General features: G+C 39.0%; 2 protein-coding genes across 6 annotated transcripts in view; one reads left to right on the top strand and one right to left on the bottom strand.

The window, feature by feature from the left end:
* The window catches only part of nmur3 (neuromedin U receptor 3), a 9,957-nt gene extending 7,819 nt beyond the window's left edge, over positions 1 to 2,138 (top strand). The window contains exon 4 of the mRNA XM_005729855.1: positions 33 to 2,138. Within this exon, the coding sequence (XP_005729912.1) occupies positions 33 to 463 (431 nt within the window). The 3' untranslated portion in view covers positions 464 to 2,138. The remainder of the gene's footprint in view (positions 1 to 32) is intronic.
* Positions 2,139 to 2,323: 185 nt separating this feature from the next.
* Positions 2,324 to 18,654, bottom strand: part of lactbl1b (lactamase, beta-like 1b) — a 26,846-nt gene continuing 10,515 nt past the window's right edge. For 4 of the 5 annotated variants that reach the window (XM_013909960.1, XM_013909959.1, XM_013909958.1 and 1 more), the window contains 6 exons: positions 16,940 to 17,123; positions 15,718 to 15,824; positions 14,151 to 14,308; positions 7,997 to 8,244; positions 5,166 to 5,271; positions 2,324 to 4,441 (listed from right to left, as the gene is read on the bottom strand). In XM_013909960.1, coding sequence (XP_013765414.1) covers positions 3,463 to 4,441; positions 5,166 to 5,271; positions 7,997 to 8,244; positions 14,151 to 14,308; positions 15,718 to 15,824; positions 16,940 to 17,123 — 1,782 coding nt within the window. In that variant the 3' untranslated portion in view covers positions 2,324 to 3,462. Of the gene's footprint in view, positions 4,442 to 5,165; positions 5,272 to 7,996; positions 8,245 to 14,150; positions 14,309 to 15,717; positions 15,825 to 16,939; positions 17,124 to 17,342; positions 17,958 to 18,654 lie in introns of those variants that run through there. The other variant, XM_013909962.1, reaches the window with a different exon arrangement.

Below are 18,654 nucleotides of genomic sequence, written 5' to 3'. Positions count from 1 at the left end.
AAAATAAATGTATTCATCATCTTTCTCTCCAGCAATCGTGGTGGCAGTGTTTGGAGTCTGCTGGGCACCCTTTCACATCGAGCGTCTTCTGTGGAGCTCTATCAGCCAGTGGACCGACTTGATGCACAACATTTATCAATATGTCCACATCCTGTCGGGCGTCTTCTTCTACCTCAGCTCTGCAGTCAACCCTATCATCTACAGCCTGCTCTCCACGCGGTTCAGAGAGTGTTTTCGAGAACTTGTTTGTTCCCAGGGGGAGGACAATAACTCTGTCAGAGACTCCCCTCCTTTTCCTAAAATTTTGCTGGATCCCTCCGTTGCAAGTTCAAGGGGTCAGGCCGAGGGGAAGGACTCTAATGCTTTCATCCCTTTGCTGTCCCCTAATATGACACTGAGTATGGACACTGAAATCCTCACATGTGCTTGTACAGACACAACGTGCAAGACCTCTGTATTCTGACTTTTTATTTGAACAAGCTAGAAAGCAGCTGGTGCAGAAATATTGTAAACTGACAGGTTAACATTTTGGATCTTAGGTTTATTTGTTTCCAGAATTTGCTGACATGATGCTGTATGATGAATACTGCCAGAAGAAAATGAGCTTAGCTTAGAACGGAGACTTGAAACAAATGAGGACAAGTAGTCTGTGTCATAATGTAATGAAACTGTCTCGTCTGCTTGTCTCTGACCCTTTTATTAACATTGGCTCATCTCAAAAGTAAAAAAAAGGTTCTAGTTGATGAGCCATGTAAATCCAAAAGTTGCTTTCATGTTGTATTTTAGTGCAAAGAGAGATCATTTGGAAGAAAATAACAAAATCTACTGCAAAATCATGACACTGGAAATGTATGAATTTTTGGCAGTTAGGCTGATGAGACTATGGAGCATGATGTTATTGGGGACTGGGACGGGACCCCCTGATGTTTAGTGATGGTGGAGGAAAAATATGGTTGACAGGATAGGAGGTTGAATGTGAAAGAAACCCCCCTTTTTTTAAATATCAAGATACCGTTAAAAATACATTGTAAAGGTAAAGGGCATATATTTGTTTTTTAAATCTTTGAGAGCCAAGCTAACCGTCCGCCTATATTTACAGTCTTTAGTTGCTTAGCTTTCCTGTAGCTCCAGTATCATATTTAGCAGTAGTATTATGGATATTCTCATATAATCCTAGCAAAGGATGTGGATAAGCATAATTTCCAGTATGTTTTGCTATTTTATTTAAACTTATCACATGTCACTAAAAAGCTTGGATGTAAAATGATTATTTATCCTTTGTTTGAAGCTTTGAATCATATTTGACAACAGTGCCTGCACATTTTACCTGCTGTCTTATTTTTTAACTGCTGTATGCCTTATGTCAGAAAGTGGAAAATCAGATCGATCTGAGCCAAATGATTACATGTTGTAATTGATATGTTGTACCTGAAAATTAACGTGATGCTAATTTGCAAAAAGAAGTAGTATATGTCTCTGTGTTTCAGTGGGACAAAGAATGTGATAATTTATTGTGAGCTGTTGCTAATGTTTTTGGGGTTTTTTCTCTTGCATGGCCAGCCGGTAAGCTGTTGTTCACTGTGATTGCAAAAATGAAAACTGATTATGGCTATTGTGCAATGGCTAATTCAAAAGCAAAATAAATATTAAGCAGTCTATATACATAGCTGTCACATGCTTGAACTATGTAAATGCTGGAAACACATTATTAGAGTGCTGTCATTTTGATTACGGAACCATGAAACTGAAGAGTTTATTCATCACCGTGATTGCATTATGAAATTTCTTTTTCCACAAGAGTTTATAGACCTAGTGTGGTTTGAATCAAAATAATAAGGTAGGACAGATTGACTGGTTGAATGTATTGTGTCTTTAGAGTCACTAGTAAGTTGTCCTACTGCCCTTGTGTTGCTGGCCTAAATATGTGGTAGTCTTCACCAATCCCACCACATATTACAGGCTGTATACCCACCTCACTTAGCAATAGAATATGTTATTCTTACCTTTTTGCTTATTATTTAGGTATCCTTGAACCAGTTATCTCTTTTAGGCCCATTGGCCTCGCTGTTGGCTTTCCAGCAGGTGGTTTTCTACACTTTTTTGTTATGAATGATTACTGTTGAAGCAGGGGCACTGCATACACGCGCACACACACACACACACACACACACACACACACACACACACACACACACACCTCTAAATATACTGACAGCTGTTATTATGGTTGAGAATTTTCAGCATATTGGCCAATCCTTTGAGCAATGGTTGAGAATTGATGCATGGTATAATACGTGTTTTGTTTTTTTGTTTTTTGTTTTAATTTTCCACTACACCGCACGAGTCAAATTATATTTTATGCTTTCCACTATTGATCAGAATAAGCTTTAATCAGTCAGCTGTGACAACATTGAATTGAATAGCAGAATGGCGGTTCTGCAAGCCACAGCAGGATGAAATGGATACAGTAGGGAGATTTGCATTCACATTCGCTCACTTTCACTCACTGGACTGGATGCTTGAACACTAAACAACATTTTCAATACAGATTTCATTTCCATAAAATTCTCAGACATGCTGTCTAATACAAAACAAAATATCGGCCTTTGCATTATACGTTACTTTTGTTCTCTTGAATGTGTTATCTTCTCGCAGCATTCAGAGTGGAGTATTCATATTCATATTGGTGTTAGAGGTCGGTATGAATGAGTCCATTTTCAGGGATTATACAGAAAAGAGTCACACAGGCACCCAGAAGTGTTCCTGTCCTTAATCGCCTCTTATTGTGGAGCAAAAACAATTTGTACCTTAGTGACATGTCGGTGCTTGTTTGTTGCTTTTAACCCAGCAGTTTCAAATCTGTGGCAATATACCTATTTAATAGGTGACATTCCAGTTTGCCATTTAAATGTTCTACTTCTACCTGCCATGAGTAAAGTAACACAAACACATTGTTTTCCAGAGAAAGATGAATATGTATGAGTGACATATTTCATCCAACTTCAATCACAGTTTAAGAGTTGAATATAGAATGAATGTAACTCTTCATGTAAATGGCCACAATAAGAGTTGTTCTCCAGTTCTGTCTGATGAAAACTCAAGAAAAGAAAGACACTACGATGTGAAATTCAAATGAAGCACAGGAAAAAAACACAAGCACTCCCACCACAGTGCGAATTGTTTAGTTCTCAAGTGTAATGAAGGGCCAGCGTGCGAAGGATATTTATATGCATTGTTCAGAAGTGAATTTAATACATTTTCTCTGAAGGACATTATACAGCTGGATGAACATGTCATGCTTATCTGTGCTCTCTGTATATCAAAAGCAATATCATGTCTTTGACCTCTAGAATAATCACAACATCTCACTTCAGTCTTTTGATATTTTATAATGTCTATTTACATCCCCTTACACATCCCAAGGACACAACGTTTGTCTTTAGGCCACAACACGGTTGCAATTCAGCTGGAGAAGGATGGCCTACGGGGTATTCTGACCACGTTATATGTGTTCAGCCCTGGTGCATCAAAACCTGGAGATAAACCCTGCTTATTAAACACGTAGAAGTTAAATAATTGGCCATCTTGAGCTTCCAGGGACACTGAAGCGGTGCCGACTTGCAAAACACAAGGGTACTCTTTTTCAAACACCACTTTAAACACACGATCAACCAGGTAGTTAAGTTTTATTGTCCTGTACTTCTCTGGTATGAGCTCTTCAATCTGAGGACCAAACTGCTGCATGATAAGGACTCCGTCTGGCCCTACTTTGATCTCATAGAAAGTGATGTTGCTGTAAGTGAAAAATCCAATGTAATGATCAGGGTTTGGAGGAGCAACAAGGACCTTTTTGGCCTCCCTGAAGGCTCTCTCTATGGCTGGGACAATGTGGTTGTAGGCCTTTGTGACTACATCCTGTTTCTGAGATCGGCTGCCTGCCATTAGCACCACTAGGCCAAGCTTCAGTCTGGGAACCAGGGAAAAAGTGGCAGAGTAGCCATCCAAATCCCCATCTTTACGCAACAGTTCATAGCCCATCAGCTCATTCACCTCCCATGGCGTTCCAGTACGGTTAGCAAAATAATCCTTATCGCACCTAAAGAGTGGGGTCAGCATAATCTTCAAAGAGTCTGGCTCCAGCAGCTTGCGATGATACGCACCCAGCAGCATCATGGCAAGCTTGGCCAAATCTGCAGCTGTTGAGAACATCTGACCAGAAGGCCGATACCAGCCGAGGTCATAGAGTGGGGCTGGTTTTCCATTTGAGTACACTCCAACAGCCAATTGGCTCTGCATCCCTGGGGTGAGGTCAAAGCTGGTGTCTTCCATCCCCAGCCGGTCCAGGATGTTCTCTGTGATCCATTGCTGGTAGTCAACTCCGGCCACTCGCTCTGCCATCACATGAGCGAGTAGTGAGAAGGCAAGGTTACTGTAGTGACATCTGCAAGAACAAATATAAAAAGCATTGGGAGAATGAAGAAGAATACATGATAATTCACGTTTAAATATCACCATACTTGAAATATTCCATGTAATTTAAGTGAGCGCGCTCTTTGGACAGAAAATGCAGGAAGCCTAGCACATAAAAATCCCATTCACTAGCAGAGAACGCAATATAGACTGCTCCCTTGGGGGTGCAGTACAACATCACAGAGACTTTGCAGTATGGAGCTAGCAGGTTAAAGACCGATTTACTCAAATATTAACTCTTGTTTGTTTCATCGGGACAAATATTAAAGAATAAAAATGACACGTTGCTTCCAAATCATATTTGATGGACTATTTCTTAGTTGAGCTCAGGTCCCTGCAGGTTTAATACAAACACAATGTGGTGCTGGAGATATTAAAATATCACTTGAAAACACTTGTTTACTCAAAGGTCAAATATTTTACTAATCAGTGTAATATGTAGAGACAGGTACAGTATGTGGAAAGACCTGAGCTAATTAAACTTGACATTTAATTATACATCCTCCCCAGGTAAAATCTAAGTAGCATCAAGAGGGATTATTGTAATTACAGTTTTTGTCATTACGAAGCAGAATGTAGTTCTAATGTAAGAAATAAGTAACAGAATAATATTTGTACATTGCAGGAACACTTATTTGCTTGGTTAGAATTTCCCCATGAAAACACTGATGTCACCACAATGAAAGAAATCATACTTGGTGCCTGGATCCGAGACGAGGACATCATCTTGTAGAAGATTGATTGCAGATTGAGTTTTTCCTTTCCAAAGCAAATTTGTAGCTCGGAGCCTCCTGGGCAGGCCTGGATTAAACAACAGCAAAACAGTGTTAAATTTAAAAAAATAAATAAAATGAAAAGTAAAATTTGTAAATAAAAACACAAAAACAAAGGGTGAATTGCATTAGTATACTTTAGCCTTCTCAAACACATATCATCACTTTATATTTCACTCTAATAGTTATTTCATTTACCTTATAACAGCACTTTCTTTGTACGTGATATATTTGACCAGTTGTCTATAAAGGTTTATGATGTTCAGCCACTCTGACTTGTTGACAAATTGTGAGACATGGTTGGATATTTAAAGACCTATTATCCTTCCTTGCAATAGATGAGCGTCTCATATTTTAATTCTTTACACAGACAGAAGTGTTACTTATTGAAAACTTCTTCAGATAAACCGTTTCCTGCTTAGGCATGTTCATTGCAACTCTTATCTGAAGTCTTATCTGAATAAATGTTACAAGTCTAAACAGCACCTGAGGGTTGGATATTTTTTTACTGCAAGTAGTGCAAGCGCCTTTAAATGTCTGCTTTACTTATGCATATCAATGAAAGTGAAAAGATCATAGATGTTTAAGATTAAATTAGAAGAACAGTAGGAAGGGATTTTAAATGGCTTTAAATGACAAAATGGTAAATGGCCTGTATTTGTATAGCGCCTTACTAGTCCCTAAGGACCCCAAAGTGCTTTACACATCCACCCATTCACACACACATTCACACACTGGTGATAGCAAGCTACATTGTAGCCACAGCCACCCTGGGGCGCACTGACAGAGGCGAGGCTGCCGGACACTGGCGCCACCGGGCCCTCTGACCACCACCAGTAGGCAACGGGTGAAGTGTCTTGCCCAAGGACACAACGATCAAGACTGTCGGAGCCGGGTCTCAAACCGGCAGCCTCCCTATTACAAGGCAAACTCCCAACTCTTGAGCTACGATCGCCTCCGCCATAAAAAGGGAGGTCAAACCAGCTACATTGTTTTTGTCCTTCATTCATTAATTGTTTGTCAGAATATGTCAGAAAATTGGCAACTTTCTAAAGACACCTTCATATTACTGAGGGGTCTGAACCACTCTTCAAAATCCAGACGGACTGAATTTATTGTGCTGTGGAAAAGCACCAAATTCTTCATTGTGACACAGTAATAGTAGGTTTACTGCCACTTGGATCATCAGTTCATGAATCATTTGCTTCAGCTCAAAATCGATCCATAAAGCATCATTAGTCTCCAGAAATATTATTGCCAAATAAATAAATAGATATTGTCGCAGGAATCAAGCATGTAGCAAGAGCTTTCCTAGAAACCTCTTTCGTCTCTTTGTTCCCTTCTATTGTTCCAGCTTGATTATAAATTCAACCTTGAAGTGGCAACAGCTAATTTTCTTTGCTTTAGCTTTTGATGTTAACTGCAAGCTAATGGCTCTTGGGATTCTTTCTTCCTCTGAAAGGAAATTATCTCAAGAGGTTTTCCATCAAAAACTTGTTTCTTGAGGCACATACTCTCAAAGTTGGTCTCATTTTGTTTTTCTGATATTTTTGATAGGCTGTTGAACAGTGCATTTAGAATGGTTCCCAAGAAGCTTCACTTTCACTGTGCAATTTTGTCTGCCACCAAATCTCCTGGGATAATAAAAGGTCAACTGCACGAACAACACTGGAATAACTGGGAACTGGAAGAGGCGGAAGAGAGATAGAAAAAGAATAGCAGACCTTTGATAAACATTCTCTCAAAGGAGAGGGCGAGACAATATTTCTGCAAGTTGGACCACTGGCAAAATCAGCCTCCTTATTAGGCCAGTATGGAAAACCATACAGTCATGTATGTGCTAATCAGGCATAACATTATGACCACTGACAGGCGAAGTGAATAACACTAATTATCTCTTCATCACCTGTTAGTGGGTGGAAGATATTAGGGAGTAAGTGAATATTTTGTCCTAAGAGTTGATGTGTTAGAAGCAGCAAAAATATGTAACTGAAAGGATTGCGAGTGAAATTGTGATGGCTGGTTCCGGGCACCTATAAAACTATCGAAATTGATCCAAGGAAGGAACAGTGGTGAACCAGCGACAGGTTCATGAGGGGCCATTAACACACATCGGGAACAAAAACTGTCACCTGTTGCCTGATCCAGCAGACGAGCTACTTTAGCTTAAATTGCTGAAAAGTTCATGCTAGTTCTAATAGAAAGGTGTGGTATCTAGCTGTGGCTGCTTTGACTAGGATAACGTGCCCCTGCCATGAAGCAAAAATGGTTTAGGAAAGGTTTGAGAAGCACAACAATGAGTTTGAGGTGTTGACTTGGTCTCCAAATTCCCCAGGTGTCAGTCCAATGGAGCATCTGTACGATGTGCTGGACAAACAAGTCCAGCCCACGGAGGCCCCACTCAGAGCTTGCAGCACCTTCAATGATCTGTTGCTAACATTTTCGTGCCAAATACCACATCACATTTTCAGGGGTCTAGAAGAGTCCATGCCGTGGCAGGTCAGGGCTGTTTTGGTGTCACAATAGTAGCTGGTTGAAATTATTTAAAGTTCAATCAGATATTTAACACATGAATTATAGATATAGATAAATTTGTGATTTATAAATTTCTGTTTATTGGCTGACAAAAAGCTGTTTCATGCAAACCCAAAAGTCAACTGCCGCTTTGCTGAAGCATTTTGTTTTCTTTTAACAAGAAAAGACTAAAATTCAGTGTTATTTTAAGGTCATAGGGATATAGTATAAATATGTACCCGAGAGCTGGCTAGCCATCCTCCGTAGAGTGACTGAAGATGAGCGGATCTGAACTTCTCCACTGTCGAGAAATATCAGGCCATCTGTCACATATTTCAACTCGGAGTCTCGCATCTTCCCCAGAGGGTTTTTGATGGTGAAGTTCTCCACATATTTCTCCAGAGGGTCATCAAGAGAGCCAATCTTCCCGTCCTCCCACAGCTTGTACAGCATCAGCGTTGGAAAAAGTTTTGATAAACTTGCAATTCTAAAAGAGAGAACAAAGCAATATGATATGATTTTATTGTAGCAAAAGATAGCTAAGGTTGAAAAGGTTTTTTTAATCACACACTGAGGCATATTGTTTGTATTCCTCCTTGGTTTCCTTTTCCCTTCCCTGGCTTATATTCAGGTTTTTTTTTTTTTTTTTAAGATAGCGACACTAAACATTCCCCCAGGATGAACATGCAATAACTGCTATATTCTGCATTTGCTGCAGTATCACCCATCCATCCATTTTCTTCTGCTTATCCAATTCAGGGCTGTGGGGGAGCTGGTGCCAATCCCAGTTATCAAATTCAGTTTATTACTGAGTGAAATTTATATGGATTGTTACTATTAAAGCAGCTATTCAGGTGTGGATTTAGCTTATTATTCTTTGTTCTTTTTTGCTGAAACTGCCTGTGTAGAAGGCTTTTCTAAGCTTTGAGGCGAATAACTAAAGCAAATACTAACGAGAGTGCAGGATGCATTTTATTGACAGGGTAGGGTAAACAGGGTAACCTAGAGGGTTATCTAGGCAACCGGAGACTGGAATTTTTGCAAGCAGCCAAACATCAACCACAAAGTGATGTGCCATTGGCAAATCACTCCTTGTGTGGATAAGGAGTGACTAAACATATTTTTCCAAAATGTTGAGCTATCCTTTCAAAAACCGACTGATCAGTCCAAGCTGTGTGCACAGAAGTTTGAATTTTGAATTCATTTACACTGATATGTGGGTTTGGGATTTTATTTAATAAATTCCTGAAATGAATTTGCAATTTAAAGTATATTCTGACTGAGATGTTTTAATGACTTTGGTCATACTGATAATAATATGATAAAATAATTGGTTTAAATAGTTAATAGTTTAAGAAAATCTAACTGTTAATTAAACAAACTATACTTCAAAGTACACTAATACAAATTTCTCCAGTCAGTGAAGTGGTGTTAAAGCCAAAACAGCCTGTTGAAAAAATTTAAATTCTCCATATTTGGGGCTTATTTCCTTGAACCTCATACCTAAAAACAAAACAACAACAACAAAAAATAAATAAATAAAGTGCCAAAATACATAAAGTGCAAAACAGAATTGGAGAAAACAGGGGCTCAAAGAAAAAGGAAATCTGTCCCTTCAGGCAGATGCTGACAAAGGTACAAAATCTTCTTCAGCACCATGATCATAGCCAAATAATGGTGATGGACACAGTGTGCAAGAGCAGCAGAGGGAGAAAGCAAGATGACAGCGAGTTATGAAGGAGAGAAAAGTGATAAAGCACCCATTTATCTACTGGAAATCTACACTATTTATTATAGATTTTTTTATTATTAATGTATAAGGAAGATTTAATGTTGTAATTGAGGTTGACCTCTTATGTAGAGTCCTTGGAACCTTTTTGAAATTCTTGGCATTCTTTTTAAGGATTCATTCAAGGAATTTGCAGCATTCTTTCAGACTTACCCTTTGTTATCTCTCTGGAGTACACAGAGAGATAACAAAGGGTAAGGTAAGGTAATTATTTTAGGAATAGAGTATAACATTTTCTAATGCTGTATTCTGAAATTATTTATTATGTGTCCTCTGTTGTAATCTCCTTTGATTCATGAAGTAGTCCAGTAATTCCACTGGTAGTAGGATATTCAGTGCAGTATATGTTGGTGAGACAACAACATTTTCAGTGGCATTATTTTAGTTATTTTTTTCTCATATCCATCCCCAACTATCACTATTTGTTTAGACCAAACTCGTCCTCAAATCTGAACAACTGAAAAAAGGTCAATTTTTTTAACCATCTTTTATTTTTCTTTCCAGTTTTTCTTCTTTGATTTTAGTTTGCCCTTGTGCTTTATCACGTATCTTTTTTTCTTGGGTTTCTTCAGTAAACCAGTGCATCTGTCACGGGCTGGGTCTGTGACCCAGCATTTTGAGTTCAGTTTTTATTTTTGACGTATGTTATTGAAGATATGTTAAATTCTGGTTGTTGCTATAATTAATTAGGATCTGATTTTCCTTGTATTTTGCTATTCATTGTTTATGTTAAGTTAATTTAGATATTACCTCCTAAATTGCTCTGTTTTAGTTCTTTGCTTTTTAGAGCCATTTGTGTGTTCGCCCCCTGTGGTTAGGCCTTTCTTGTTGGTTCATATCTTAAGCTGTCATATTTCATGTCTGCGTGGTTCATGTTGTCAACCATGTTTCTTGTCTGCGTCCCGTCATGTTTCCTGTTTATTTTTAAAGTCTCGTTTCCATGTTCTATGTGCTTAGTTTACACTTTCCCTATCGTGTCATTATGATTTATTGTGCTGGCTGTTTCCTCATGTGTTTCCACTTCCCATGATCACCCCTTGTGTGTACTTAGTCTGTGTGTTTCCCTTCAGTCTTTGTCGGATCGTGCTATTTTTCCCATGTCAAGTCACAGTTCAAAGATCATAGTTAATGTCATAGTTCACAGTCATAGTAGTCACCGTCATCATAGCTTCCTTGTTAGTTCATAGCCTTAGTCTTAGTACCATAGTTGATTCATAGTTTTCTTTGTGAAGTCAGAGTTTCTCAGTCTTTTTGGGCTCTAGTTTGTTTTCACTTTCTTTTATGTTCCACGTATATTAGCCTGAAATAAAGGCTCGCCTTTTGTTGGAACAGTCTGTCTCCTTGCCTGCGTCTGCTCCTGGGTCCTCCTCACACACTCCACGGTGGTGCAATCTATATACGTCTTTTTCTCAGTAACTTTTGCATTGCTATATATGATCACAGTCCTACCTCCATTCTACACTGCCCGGGCTACGCATTTACTGAGGTAGTTCACAGTGTGACCCCCATTTTTTCTTGGTGTCACCCATAAAACCAAACAAACAAACAACCAAATATTTTTTTTATTAAAAAATAATTTTTATTTAATTTAATTTAATATTATGATTAACTTATCAAACTTCTTTAGAAAACGCATGAAGTTGTGTGCAAAAGACCAACTGAGATTTATTACATGCAGGTCGGAGTTATGCATTTTTCTTCACACTATCTAAGCTGTCACAGAAACTCTGATTTCCACTGGTGACTGCTGTGCCAAATCTAAAGCACTGCCTGTCGAGCTACAGATTGCACTGTCTGTGGTGTCATTTTAGGAAGACGGCGTCTTCAGCTTTGATTAGTCGCACTGTGGCTTATTTTGTACCACCTGATTACCGTTGCATCTGTGTTTTCACTCATTTCTACTTGATCACTGATCTTTTTGTACACTCTCAACTTTAAGACATCTTGCAATTAGAGTTTTTTCACATCTTTTGGTATTTTGTTTCAATGTGGGTTAATTTTTTGAAACTGTGGATAGAAGAAGTCCATCAGCACAAAACTGAAGAGCAATTTGGCTCAGTGGAAAGCATGGGTGTACACTGATTTTAAATACATTTCTGGTAATTCATTAGAAAATAAACTGTACTTGTGTATTCGACTAGCTCTTAGTATTTTTCTAACTGAGTGATAACTAAAAATTGGGCTTTGTTATGTAAATAAAGAGAAAACTTCTTAAGTGTGAGACAATAACCTTTTATCATGTAATGATTTTTCTAGCATTGGGTTTTTAAGAGAAAGACTGCTTTACAAACTTGAACACTGGGGTTTCAGATTACAGCATGTATTGGGCAAAGAGGGTCTGATGAAAGACCTTTGACATTTCTATAGTTAAAACGAAGGACGCCAGCTTAGCAACTTAAAGTCCGATTTGGAGGCTTTCATTGATTGACTCATCTGTCTTTCTCAAATCCTCCAGCTTTATACCTCTTTAAAGCAATAAGTGAGGTAACATTTCTAAGGTCTTTTTCATGGTTCGACTATTTCTTTTTGAGGTAAGTGTTAGAGTCCAATTTTAGATACACTGGCATTCTGGAAAATGGTCAATTACTTTAGTTAAACCTGACAAATTGTGACCACCTTTGGATGAAATCCCAAGAGGATAAATTGTGATAGCTTTGGAAGTAGATCTTCGCATCATCCTTAGCTGTTAATGCCAATTTTGAAGGTTCTCCCCTTGTGGGTTCTCTCAGGGTACTCCAGCTTCATAGTCCAAAGATTATTGCTTATCAAATTAATTGGTTACTCTGTGTGTTAGCGCTGTGATAAACTGACAGCCTGTCCAGGATTCACCCTGTGTCTCCACCTATGACAGTTGGGGATATGCCCCATCTTCCCCTCATACGTGGTTAAGAAAATGGGTGGATTGAAGTTAGCTAATCATCTCATCTGATTAGCTGCTTTCCCACTAAGTACAGCTGAATTAAGTATTCTAAAAGTGCTGTAAAACTTTAACTTTTCACCCTCAGCACTGGCATAGATATTAAACAGGTCTGATGAAAAACGTTCAAGTAAAATAAATAAATAAATAAGTACAATTAATGCCCCAGAACACAAAGTAATGGTCTAGAAACAGAAATGAATGAATTGCATGTGTAGTGCATGATCCCTTGAGTATTTCACAAACTGCTTGTGTTTGCATGGATAACAAGAGGAGATGTTTCCACTGAAATAGAAAATTATTTGATTAAAAACACAAAAGAAACAAAGAAAATCATGAAAATCTGATCTGCTGCATTTTTTGACTTTGAACATTGTTAGAAGTTATAAATTTTGATCTCATGTCACTTAACCTCTTGAGCTAGTGTGGACTGTCATGACACTGATACTATCCAGATGTGTGCTGGCTGAATTGTTTGGTAACATGATCTAGCCCTCCACCTGTTACCCAGGTAGCAGCAGTGGGTGCATCAAGGGTCAGCACCATAGAAGGCATCCACAACAGGTAAACTAAATCAGACATTTACAGGCAGCAGCCAGTTCCAATAAATAGGCATTCGGCAATCAGCAGCTGGAACTAACAGGCTGCAAGAAACCAATCGAGCAAACTCCTGAAAAGCTTAACGAGCACAAAAGAACGATGTGGTTGTGGTTGTGTGTGTGTGTGGGGGGGGGGGGGGGGGGGGGGGGGATCTTGGAGCCACTGACAACTAGGAACTAGTGTTTTGAAGTGATGTAGTCAGGTTAAGAGAACTGGAGGGAAAGCCCGAGGACATCTGGCAAACAGCTGCAGGGCAGGTCTGCGGAAACATGAGCAGCGGGCCTGTTGCCAGCAGAGCTGCAGACTGTGACATTAATAGTGGAAGCAGTAGCACTTAACATTTTAGTAACAAAAGATGGCATCAGCTGTTTGGCAATAGATCAGACAGAGGTCATGCCTTCTGAATTATAAATGTGAGACTTTCAATGAGCTTGAAGGAAGTTCACATTTGAAAACACATACATATGTTATCTCTGATTCCAAGACTCTTGGACTCATTGTATGTAAGTATGACTAGTTTAGAGCTAAATAAACAAACTATAATGATATTAAATTTAAAGATGCTTTCACATTTGACCTTCAGACACTTTTTGATGATTCATGTGGGACTGGAAATACTGCTTATATATTGTGTGCGGCAGGCAAACACATGATGCACACACTGGACTGCTATATCGGTTGCTGTATTCACACATTTGACATGGACTCTGTATAGGGGAGCTGGTTAGGGTAAAGAGTGGCTAATGCCTGATCTGACATTTGCACCTCTGTCGGGTAACTCCCAGAAAAGGTCGGGGCTGCAGTGCCTGTGTGAAAACAGCTTAATTTAGTTTTGGTTTTAATAGGATTTCTATAAAGGACCTGCTCCAGCTGCTGCTCCAAGAATATATAATTGAACAGGTAATGTACACCTCATTATCATTATGTCATTATTTTTTGTGGACCAGGGAAGACTATTCTATTCACAAGCTGTTATGAATATTTCCTTATATTTTCAATATTTTCTTCTTTAATCAAGCAGTTTAATGAAGTTTGGACTTTTATAGACAGGATCATAAGACCTATGAATGAGCTTTAAGGCACTCACCTGTAGATTGTGTACTCATTTGTTGGTCCTGAGTGAGGGTCGCTGGCATTCCGCTTTCCAAAGTTGCCTGTCCACAAAACAGTGTCATTTAGGATTACGATGGCCGACAAGGCAGGAAGGCTGATAGGGTTGATGGTCTGCCGAAGCAAAACGTCCACCTGGGTGAGACACAGCAAGAAGTGAGTAGTTAGTTCCAAAATATTTCCAGTTAATGAACTTCCTATTCTTTGCTTCATGTTAGAACTTTATTTTAAAGATACGAAGGTGGCATCTATCTATCTATTAGGGCTGCAACAATACTCATATCGATATTGAACCGTTCGATACAGTGCTTTCGGTTCAGTAGGCATTTGTATTGAACAATACATTTTTTTTTTTTTATTTTATCAACTTTTCTTCTGATGATGCTGTCTGTGTTGAGAGCTCAGTGGATCTGCCTTCGACTACTCCGCCTAGGCTGCACTGTCGAGGGCAGATCCACTGAGCGCAGCGCAAGCTAGCAAGACAGAAGTTAAGCTCGTTGCAACATGGCAACTGCCTCAACGCTACCCGAAGTTGAACCTCCCCCACCCTCATTCAGATCTGGCGTTTGGAACTATCTTGGTTTTCATGTGAAGCATGACCCTGATGGTAAGCGCGTCATGGACAAAAGTAAAACAGTATGTCGGATGTGCCACGCAGTGCATTAGCGCAGTTAGCTTTTTAACGTGTTGACACGGTCCAGCCCCACACACTGGGGTAACTCGTTAACGGAGATTTGCCGCGTTATGGCGTTAACGTCATTTTAACGAGATTAACACTGACAGCACTAGTGGGAACACAACGAATATGACAGCACATTTACGCTGACATCATCCTAGTGCAAAGACAAGTGGAAGCAGACAAAAACAAGCACGCATGCTACAAACTTTACCCGAGTCATTTAGACAGCCTTTAGCACATGATTCTCCTTATGGGGACCTGATATGTTTAATATGCTGCTGAGAGTATACCCCAGAAGAAGCGTATGGTATAGCTATCTTACTACATTAATTAGGAGAAATGACTGAATTTGATTACTACACTACATTAGTATGTACAGGTGAGAGGGTGGCAATGTTAGCACAAGAACATTTTCAATGTAATCAGATCAAATGTTCACATGTCTTTTATCCATTTTCTGTTTGGCTTTGGTGGCTGCTGAGATTACAGTAAAATAAGCTTTTCTCAAATGATAGAAAATACAAACTAAAGTGTAAATGGCAATCATCTGCTCCGCCTTAGATTTACCAGACTTTATGCTCATTTCAGTTTATTTCTGTGGTTACTGCAGTTATGTTCATCCACTACATTGCATTCCCAAATTCTCTAGTGGGTGCTACAGTGCAACCTCCTGGCTACAGTAACACAACCTTTTGCTCAGACAGACTCAGATTTTTCATCCACTATGTCTTTAATCTCCCTCTGTCAACTGAACCGACATTTGGTGTTAAGGATTACCGGCCAGCCTGTAAATTTACTCCGACTTAAATGGACATGCTGGAAAAGCGCCTGCAGATTTAAGTCTGTGGTCTGTGCATGACATCACCTTTTCCAATGCTTCTTTTAGACTGGGGATAGGATGCTCCAGAGGTAGAGGCTCTGGGAAACGGGGACACATCATCTCTGATTTGGCACTGCGACCCATTCCTTCATCTGGGTGGTATAGACAGTACAAGGGGAAAAGAGAAATAAAGAGCAGAGGGAGAGGGTAGACTACTGGAATCACCACTTGATACTGTCAGACAGGGCAAGTATAATGTAGTCTAAGTGAGCTGGTGGTTCAATAATTCTCTGCTTTTTTTAATGAACCTTATAAACCTTATAGGATCCAATTTCACAAAACGTGCGATACATAACTCTTTCATCAAAAAGCATGTGACCGCGTCATGCATTAATGTAATATTTTAATGGATTTATTATTTCCCTTTTAATTCTAAAGAGCTGATTTCTTTCAAAAGACCTTTCCCATTAATATCCTCTTTATTGATGTAGAATCACATTACATATCTTGTGCTGGGTTTGCTTTACTGCATTAAAGTTCTTAGCTTACCTTACCTGAAGCCGCTTTCTGAGATTTTGAACTTGCAATGATGCTACAAATGCTCCCACTAAGAAAGCTACTGGTACATCTCATAATTACAAGATAAAGATCATACAATTATGAGATTGTTTTATCTCATAATTAAGAGATCTGTATATCTTGAGTGTCTCATTTTTGCATTCACATCAGATAAGAAAGAGGCATTTAGTGGATGTACATAAGGAGCTGACTGTAACTGGATAGCACACTGAGGACCTGCTTGTCAAATGATTAATTTGGCTGTAACCAAGTGCATATTAATCATTTGTCCAGAAAGAAAGCACAGTGAAGATTTAAAAAAAAAAGCTTCTCCAGTTGCTTTTTAGACAGTTTTAAGGCAAACTGTCTAAGGCAAGACTTGAGTGACTCAAATCACGTCAAACACATTTCAGAAGTATAATACTTTTGTGCAATTTGTGTGAAAAATCATATCATGAAAGACAGTTTATTTTATTTCAAGTCTCAAGAGAGTGCTTGAAATCTCAAATAATCCACAGCTCACAGTCTGGAGGCTAATTGCAATATTTAGCCTGACCTAAATAACTATTAAAAAAAAAAAGCCTGTATAAAATCCCTAAATTGTGACTTTTTTTATTTGCATCTGTGTTATAATTAATATAATGTTAATCAATATAAATGTGCTTCGTTTGAGGTTTTTATTCACCGGACACCAATCACGTGCTCTCACCTGGCTGGACTTTTGGCATCTGATATTGCCAGAAGAAGCATCCTGTCATCACCAGTGACAATATGAGGAAGAACACCAAACCCAGCTGGGTCCATTTCACCTTCATCCTGCTGGTTTTAGTTTGTCCTTCGAATTTAACAGCAGCAGCAGCAGCAGCAGCAGGAGGAGCAACAGCAGGGGTTGGCTTATGCACAGACAGACAGGCACACATGAACACAGTAAGTTGGCACTGAATGTGTCAGTTTGTTATCTTACACCGTCAGATTTACACAGCTTCTCATGTTTTTGGAGTCTCACACATAGAGACAAGATATTGTCTTTAACACTGACTTCAGTTGTACAACAAGTGAGAAATCCTTTGGTTAATATGTAAGTGTTTCCTGTTGCAGTTCACAGTACTCACCACCTGATGCTTCATAGGTCAGAGCAGGATTACCAGTGACACAGAAATCTTCTTAGCACACAATCAACATCCTAAACATCTACTCAGATTGATTCTGCTATGTAAGCAATCCCTACACCCCTAAGGCAGTAAATGGTATCCAGCGGAGGTTTTCCTGAGCAGGAGAAAGGCACAGACACGGACTCCCATCTCTGACTTCTCACTCACTGTGCTGTAATTCTGGGCCATCGGTGTTCCGTCCGTCACAATTCAATTTCCTCTCCTGCAGCCACAGGCTGTCGACATCATAATCCCCAGATTTACTCAACCAAAGCAGCCAGGGAAATCTTAATCCCTAATCCCAGTGAAGCAATGCACTTCAGTCTAGCTTCGTCTTGTGGAGCCCACCACCGAGTCACAAGAGCTTACAATGATGGCACCCAGTCAGCAAGAACAAGTAGAGATTGGGTGTTAGGGTATGACTTTTAGCCACAGCATAAGTTGAAAAGTACACTCACTTGGCACAGGAAATTTGGGTCAGCTAGGTTAAGGAATGAAAGAAAATTTGGGGCACTGAGGGGAAAGTACAGTAGGGGACCAAGGATATTACGCACTGGAATAATAATAATAATAATAATAATAATAATAATAATAATAATAATAACGTATATAAAATTTTAAAACACACAGTTTTAAAGTGCTTCAAAGTTTGGATAAAAAACAACAACAACATTACACATTAAAAAGTAGTGTACATATTTATACATGTGAACACAGTCTTTCATGCATACACAGTTCTTTACACGCATATTAGGAGAACAAAAGGCTACAGACAACAGGCAGCAGCCTTTAAAACAAACCACAGATTCATTTGATCTGATAAACTGAGGATGTCTGTTTCAAAGTTTAGGTGCTAGAAATTCAAAAGTCTCTTTTAAAATATGAGCGTGAAACACTGAAGCAAAGACAAGGACACAACTGAACCAATTTAAGCGAGTCTGGAGAAAAGGAGTCTCTTTTCCAATAGTTTTATTTTTTATTTTGTTTTGCGGCTTTTTGAGATTTAGGTCTTTTTCTTTTTTACAGTACTATTCGATAGTTTATGCACTTTTTAATTAGTTGAAGATTGGAAACTTTGGGTTTTAGGGCCATTGTGTGGTCAGCTTAGGCTACGTTCACACTGCAGGTCTTAATGCTCAATTCCGATTTTTTGATCAAATCTGATTTTTTTGTCTGCTCGTTAGAGCTGCACGATTAATCGTTAGAAAATCGTGATCTCGATTCATACTTATGTGCGATCTCATTTCCAAATGACAACGATTTAAAAAAAAAA

Source organism: Pundamilia nyererei, unplaced genomic scaffold, assembly GCF_000239375.1.
Source record: "Pundamilia nyererei isolate P.nyererei 1_Seehausen unplaced genomic scaffold, PunNye1.0 scaffold00034, whole genome shotgun sequence".
Taxonomy (NCBI): domain Eukaryota; kingdom Metazoa; phylum Chordata; class Actinopteri; order Cichliformes; family Cichlidae; genus Pundamilia; species Pundamilia nyererei.
The sequence above is the reverse complement of the archived record's forward strand: the minus strand, read 5'-3'. Positions and strand labels throughout refer to the sequence as shown.